This window comes from Lithobates pipiens, unplaced genomic scaffold (genome assembly GCF_037356315.1).
Source record: "Lithobates pipiens isolate NorthernLeopardFrog02 unplaced genomic scaffold, aLitPip1_a1.2 Scaffold_18, whole genome shotgun sequence".
In the NCBI taxonomy this organism is placed as follows: Eukaryota; Metazoa; Chordata; class Amphibia; order Anura; family Ranidae; genus Lithobates; species Lithobates pipiens.
In genome coordinates, this window is record NW_027507758.1 from 405,424,163 (window position 1) to 405,432,278 (window position 8,116).

General features: G+C 43.1%; 1 protein-coding gene across 1 annotated transcript in view; it reads right to left on the reverse strand.

The window, feature by feature from the left end:
- The window catches only part of LOC143988388 (actin-like protein 6A), a 74,267-nt gene extending 68,213 nt beyond the window's left edge, over positions 1 to 6,054 (reverse strand). The window contains exon 1 of the mRNA XM_077487919.1: positions 5,897 to 6,054. Within this exon, the coding sequence (XP_077344045.1) occupies positions 5,897 to 5,912 (16 nt within the window). The 5' untranslated portion in view covers positions 5,913 to 6,054. The remainder of the gene's footprint in view (positions 1 to 5,896) is intronic.
- Between the last annotated feature and the right edge of the window lie 2,062 nt (positions 6,055 to 8,116).

Here is an 8,116-nt window from a genome sequence, read left to right on the forward strand (position 1 = left end):
TATAGAGCAAACGGCAAATCCCACTCAGAAAACCCCCCACCAGGGGAAACATTAGAACCCAAACTTCGCTGGCATAGGCCGTGGGTATACATAATATGCAACCACAAGTGGAAGCTCCACATCTAAATGAAAAAGGAAAGTGCGAACCCAAGAAAGAAAAGGGGGGGGGGGAGGAAATAAAAGGATGAAATAACAAAGAAAAGAAAAGTAAAAAAAAAAAAAAGAGGAGGGGAAGAAGAATGAGACAAAGCAAAAGGAAAAAAGAAGGACTGCCCGAACGCCCACGTCCACTGCCCACACTCCTCAGTCAACTGGAAGTTGGAGATACTTAATCCAACAATCCCAAACACGGTCAAATTTAGAAGTTTTATTCTGCAAGATACTGACCAGCTTTTCATTGAGCATGATCCATGTCATTTTATTTTTCATAACAGCTAGATCTACCACTGGTTTCTTCCAAGCAGTCGCTATAGTGATTTTTTTGCCACAAGAAACATAAAGTGGATTAAAGTTTGAACATGCTTGAGGGGAATGGACAGCATGCTCATCAAGAACAGCCACCTTAGGGTTTTTAACTATATTCACCATTGTCACAGAATAAATTAGGGAGCAAACCCTGGCACAGGTCCACCATATGTGGAACATCGTACCAGGTTGACCTCATCCCCAAAAACACAGGGACATGTAATTTTCAATTAACTTTAAAGTGGTTGTAAAGACAAAAGTTTTTTTTTTTATCTTAATGTATTATATGCATTAAGATAAAAAAAAACTTCTGTGTGCCGCAGCCCCCCTAATAATTACCTGTGCCCCATCTCGATCCAGCGATGCTGCACAAGAGACTCGGCTGTCCAGGACTCCCCCCTAATTGGCCAAGACAGCAGCGAAGCACCATTGGTTCCCGCTGCTGTCAAAGTCAGTGAACCAATGTGAAGAGGGCCGTGCTGAGGCTACGTGTCTGAATGGAAGCACATGGCTCAGGTGCCCCCATAGCAAGCTGCTTGCTGTGGGGGCACTGGGCAAGAGAGAGGAGCAAGGAGGGCCAAAGAGGGATCCGAGAAGAGGAGGAACTAGGCTGCTGTATGCAAAACCACTATAATAGAGCAGGTAAGTATGACATGTTTATTGTTTTTAACAAACAAACAAAAAAAAAAAAGACTTTAGTATCACTTTAAAGCTGGTCATACAACAGTAAAATTTTGTTTTAAAATTTTTGTTTTTAGCACTTTTTCTTTTTGTTTTCTAATGTTTACTGGGGTCAAATGGACTGTTGTTTTTGACTGTAGTGATGAGAAAATTCTAAGTAAATTTTTGCTTGAATGATCGAAATTCTGTGAATGTGGTATTCGCTTTGGAAAAATCGTACATATTGTAATGAAACCTACTTAAAGTGGTTGTAAACCCTTACAAACCACTTTGACCTACAGGTAAGCCTAGATTAAGGCTTACCTGTAGGTCCAAGCAATATCTTCTAAACCTATATGGTTTAGGAGATATTTGCCTGAAAACGGCGGCGCGCAGGCGCACTGAGCGCGGCATTTCCAAGAATGGAGCTGCCGCGCGTGTCGACTCCCGTGCGCATGCGCGGGAGTTACGTCATCGCGGCTTCGCCGAATGACAGCGGCGGAGCTGCGAGACCCCACCAAGAAGATGGATGCGGCGGACTTCGCTGGCTCCTGTGTCAGGTAAGTGACACATAATGGGCTACTATGCGATGCATAGTAGTCCATTATGCTTTGCCTTTGCAGGGAATGAAAGAGGAAGTAAACTCATCAGGGTTTACTTCCTCTTTAATATATCTGGGATTCTATTGAAATAGCATGTCTGGATGAAATTTTAAGGTCTTTCAAGCAAAACTAATTGAATGATGGCAAGAAATTTTTTTGTTCTGTCCACCCCCCTCCCATTCCTTCCTCCCCCCTTCCATTGTCCCTTTATCCCCTTTCCCCGTTATTTTTGGATTCTTTGCCCCTCTGAAGGTACTCCTGCCATGGTTTCCCCTTTAGAGGCTGGGTGATAACATGTGTTTCTCCTCCTTTTGCAACTGTGTTTTATGTCTTCCCTTGTTCCTGTGTTTATTGTGTAGAGGTGGCTATCTAATTAGGCAAATTAGGTGGTCGCCTAAGGCCTCACTCTCACGGGGCTTTGCGGCTGCTTAATTTGCCTGTGCTCAATCAATAATATTGGCTTGATTACCTGCTGGGACTCTGTGGCCCAGGGGCAGACTGATCAACTGGCTCCAGGTGCCATCTGTACAAGGTATACAGGCAGCCATAGGGTACACCGGGTGGGCTGCATGTCCATGTGGGGGCAGGCCCTAAAGCAGCTGAGATAGCTGGGCCGCTTCTTCTGCAGGTGTTCAGAGGCCGCAGAAGGAATATGGAAAGATCAATTCCTCTATATGCAGCTGTCCCCACCACTCCTCTTATCCAACTTCTTTTACTGCCCCTCTCCCCAGTGCTTCCTGGTCCCTCCAAGTTTTCCCTGCTCCCCGGCTCTCCCCCAGTGCTCTCCAGCCCCCCCAGTGCTCTTAAGCCCTCCCCTGTGCTCCGTGGCTTCCCACCACTGTGCTGTCCAGTTCCCCATTCCCCCCCACTGCTCTCCAGCTCCCCCCCAGTGCTCTCTGCCCTCTGTGCTCTGCGGCCTCATGTGCTCCCTGGCTATCCCCCAGTGCTCTCCCCCACAGTGCTCTCCAGCCCCCCAGTGCTCTCCACCCCACTGTGCTGTCCAGTTCCAGCCCCCAGTGCTCCCTGGTCCCTCCCAGTTCTCCCCGCCCCCCACTCCCTGGTCCCTCCAAGTTCTTCCTGCTCCCCGGCTCTCCCCCAGTGCTCCCCAGCCCCGCTCCAGTGCTTTCAAGTCCTCCCCCTGTGCTCCCTGGCTCCCCCCACTGTGCTTTCCAGTTCCACATTCCCCCACTGCTCTCCAGCTCCCCCCAGTGCTCTCTGTCCTCTGTGCTCTCTGGCCTCCCGTGCTCACTGGCTCTCTCCAGTGCTCTCCCCCCACAGTGCTCTCCACCCCCCTTGCTCTCAGATTCTGCCAGTGCACCCACTAGGGCTCTCCAGCTCCTCCAGTGCTCTCTGCCCCCTGCTCTCCACTCCCCCAGTGTTTTTGGCCACCCCACACTCTCGCTCCCTCCTCCACTGCTCTCTGCCTTGCTCCCATGCTCTCCACCACCCCTGTGCTCTTTTTGCCCCCCCTCAACTCCCCGGAAGCTCTGCTAGGTTCCCCCTTCTTTTTCCCCCGCCTCTGGCTGATGCAGTGGGTCTGTCAGGCTGGAGAGTGGGAAGGGACCAGTATCAGGGCTGCTCAGTCTAAAAGGCCCGGGCCTATTTTTTGTCCCCATCGGGGCCTGGTGAGTAGTGAGGACGGCAAGGATCAATTGTCCTGGAGGTAGAGGAGCTCTAAAGACCTCCCAGGACTCGAGAACAGGCTGACTGGGGCCAGAAAACAAGGCTGGGTGGAAGGCTCAGGTGGACAGGGACCACTCCATTTCACAATAAACAGATCCTCTGGCAGGAGAAGGACACTGTCCCCACCCAAATGAGAATGGACTCATCAGAGACTCAGATTGGAACGCTGCCTATGTAAGCAAGGCAGAGTTCCATTCTGACAGGGGAGAGGGAATAACTTTTGTGTCCCTGCAAAGCAAGGACTAAAATCCATCTCTTCCACTAGTAAAAGCAGCACACATAGTAAACACAAACACTGGCTGGGCACACAGTTAACCCTTTGGTCTCACTAGATATTTTTTTAGCACTGATCACTGTATCAGTGACACTGGTTCCCACAAAGAGTCAAAAGTGTCAGTGTCTGATTGTCCACCGCAAGATCCCAGTCCCACTATAAGTTGCTGATTGTCGTCATTACTAGTGTAAAAAAAAAAAAATAATAATAAACAAAAATTCCAGTATATATTCCATGGTTTATAGAAGCTGTAACACTCACATAAACCCATAAATATACGCTTATTGGGATTTTTTTTACCAAAAACATGTAGCAAAATACATATTGGCCTAAATATATGAAAAAATTAGATTTCTAAAATTTCGTTTTATAGCAGAAAGTCAAAAATATATTTTTTTCCCTAAATTGTCTGTCTTGCAATGGTTATTAAATACCAATAACATTAAAAGAAAGCTTTATTTGTGGGGGAAAAAATTGAATACAATTTGTTTGAGTACCACATTGTATGGCGGCGCAACTGTCAGTTAAAATAATGCAGTGCTGTATCGCAAAAGGTGGCCTGGTCATAAATCTTCCAGAGGTCAGGTGGCTAAAAAATAAATAAATAAATAAATAAAATGTTCTGACCAACAATTTTTCTACAAATGTTTCAACGAAAATCTAACCATGTTTGGCTAGTTTGTCAAAAAACTAGGGTACAAACACATGAAAGTTACAGCAATGTTTTTTTTTCTTTATAAAAAAGGTTTAACCACTTTATAAACCAGACCAACTCTGATATTTCTCACATAAACGTAAAAATCTGGTAGAAAATTACTTGGAACCTCCAAAGATGGCAGGTAAAAGATATGGATAATTACATTGGTCCAAGGTGGACCAGTATACATTTGTGATAAAGATCATTGGCTTTAAGGAGCTATAAATCATGGAGCTCCCATTGGCTAAAGTACATAATACTCTCTCTCTCAAAAAAAAAAAAAAAAACAATATCGGAACCCTAGACCTACCCCCTTTTACCTTCAGCCTCTTTGGCTTGTTTCTCTGCAACAGCCAAAACTTTTGTGGTGCCATAACCATCTAACTGAGATTCAATGTATTGGCTTACCTTCCTTTCATCATAGAACATAATTGCGCATGCAATGGACATATGGACATAAATTCACTGTATTAGTGCCACTGGTTCTCACAAAGTGTCCATGAGTGTCAGATTGTCCACCGCAATATCGCAGTCCTGCTATAAGTCGCTGATTGCCACCATTGCTAGTATAAAAAATAAATAAAAATTCCAGTATATAGTAGTAGGCACTATAACGTAGCGCCTATGTATATAGTAGTTTGTAGGCGCTATAACGTTTGTGTATACCAACTCAAAGTAACCCCTATACAGCCTGTAGTCAATAGAACTACACCAATTGGGCTTACACCATACTCAGTATGGCTTTGCCATCCTTATCTGACTACTGTAAGTACAATGTTAACTCTCTATGTCTGGCATTATGCGCTTACTCAAACTGCTGTCACTGTAATTTCTAGGTCTGTAAGTTTATTGATCAACTCAGTTAAAAAATATGCACCGTTGCTATAGCAAAATGCTTGATTCCAACCAAAAAGTAAAAAAAAAAAAACATGGAAAAGCTTTATCTTTTATAATGCATTGTTAGTGTTTTGACCAAATCCATGTTTAGGAAAATGCAACTCATTATTGCTCAGTACTTGGTTTTGGTGAGTGCTGATTTTTTATCTGCAAAAGGACGACCAAAAAGGATATTCCTAATGCTTCACTGCTTTGTATTCTAGTGAACAATGAGATATATACATTAATATGACATTTTGCAACCGCAAAAGATTAATTGTAACTGCTTGCACTGTGTACTGCATTTCACTTAAACTTATACAGTATTTCTGACTGATTAAGACTGATTTACCCCATTTATTCTACAAAATGTATTACAAGCAAAGTTGTAGAGTAGAAGCAAATCACAGCTGTAATTTCTGCATGTTGGCAATATACAGTATATTTTCTTATGAACATGTTTTTTTACAGTTTTATATTGAATATTTCCTGTAAATAGATACTAAAATGTCTGATGTAAAATGGTTCATATTGTTTTTAGCGTTAAACGGCTTTCTTACTCCCTTCTTGTGACAAGTAACACAAAGATTTCTAAAATAGTTTGTTTCTAAAATGACATGCAAAGAATTGGTCTCTTACCTGCAGTCCCGCTCATATCTGTGTATTCTTTAAGTAGCAAGTCAATGCAGAACAGCAAACGTTTGTGTTGAGCTCAGTTGCAGGCAGTGAGTGTCATATCTCAGGGCACACAGTGACACGCCCCATACAGGCGTTGGCAGGAAGGTATATGGACTATGGGACTATGGTAGCAACTCTGTTCTTTACTGCAATAATAAAGCCAAACCACAGATAGGACAGATAGGAACAATTCATGAAAAGAGTTCAGCATAAATAAATATACTTGTGAGGGCGTGTGTGTTTTGCTAATGCGACTGCCTTTTGCACAGTCAAGTCTCAGCTATAAGTCCTTAAATGGAAAGAATAGTGCAAGTTCATGTAAACTAAAAATCTTGCTTAGTAAACTATGTTCAGCTGCTGGCATTGATCATGTCCCATACGTTCATGCTGTTTAAATTAAATGTATATATTTGTTTACAAAAGTTTTATTTGACAGTTAGAATATACAAATATAATGCATAATATAGAGTTTCAAAATGAATAGAGCAAAAAAATAACAGTACAGTTTGGGATTTTAAATTAAATGTATATAAATGCCTCGCTATATGAGTACTCATTGATCAAATCCGTGTTAGTACAATAATATACCCAAACAAATAATGTGAAAATTATAAGTGAATAAAGTGCTATAGTATCAGATAGAAGTATCTCTGTGCTGGCCAATTAGATGGATGGGTGGGGGGGGGGGGGGGGGGTTGGTTGCTGCATGCACCGGAAAGAGCTATTCAAACTAAAAAATAAACTATTATGTGAAATAGTGCTGCGCAAAAGAAAAAAAAACGAAAAAGGTGATAGAGTGAGCAGAAGGGGTTAAAATAAGTAGGAAAAGAATGTGGAGGGGGGGGGTGGGGGGAGGGAAGAGGGAAATGAAAAATAATGTGACAAATCAGAGGCTAATTCAAAATCAATAATAAGGGTAGTATACCATTCACTACCTGTCTGTATAAATGTCACAAGTGCAAAAATGCAAAAACAATATATAAATAAAAATCTATGCAATAAAAAGTCTCCAATCACAAATCATTTCATATGAAACTCAACAAAATTCATGTGCACTGGTACATATAAAGTGTTACGTTGTGATAAAGTGCAAAAGTGCCAGTAATAAACGTGTAAACACTGCAAACAATGTGCGAATTCACAAAATATGGAGATTATAAGTGTCCGTGTAAGCAGCATAAAATATTATAGAGTCCTTCAAATGCCTTGGAATATTTCCCATAAAGTGCTGGTGCTTCCAAATGGTGTCCCAACAAAGAGAAGGGGGAGGAGAGTGTGATATTCTTTTTCTTTCAGTTTGGGTGAATAGATGTTCCCTTACCTTACTGCTGTAAGGTTACAGCAAAAGAGTGTCCCCACACGGGGTATCCCCTGGGTGATTATACTGTTAGCTCATCATCTCTGGATGTACCTGGGACAACCTCTCCTTTCTCATCAATAAAGTGGGTGAACCTCATGAACAGGGCAAAGAGGGATGCTTGATAGTGCGATAAAGTTTTTCAGGCTTTTATTAAAATAATTCACACGGTACTCGCATTCAAATAGTAAAAGTAAGCAGAAACACAGACGAGCGGCAAGCTCGTAAAATGTCACTTCCAGTGTCTCGTTCTCCGACGCGCGTCTGTCACGATCACGTGATGAACCTGAAGATCGTGACGAACACGCGCCAAAAGTTGAGTATATCCTTAAGTGAAAATGTCCAAATTGGGCCCAAAGTGCCACTGGAGTCCTCTTCCACTCCTCCATGACGACATCACGGAGCTGGTGGATGTTAGAGACCTTGCACTCCTCCACCTTTCTGATGCTCAATAGGGTTTAGGCCTGGAGACATGCTTGGCCAGTCCATCACCTTTCCCCTCAGCTTCTTTAGCAAGGCAGTGATCATCTTGGAGGTGTGTTTGGGGTCGTTATCATGTTGGAATACTGCCCTGCGGCCCAGTCTCCAAAGAGAGGGGATCATGCTCTGCTTCAGTATGTCACAGTACATGTTGGCATTTATGGTTCCCTCAATGAACTGTAGCTCTCAGTGCTGGCAGCACTTATGCAGCCCCAGACCATGACACTCCCACCATTATGCTTGACTGTAGGCAAGACACACTATTCTTTGTACCCTTCACCTGGTTGCCGCCACACACACGTGACACCATCTGAACCAAATAAGTTGATCTTGGTCTCATCGGA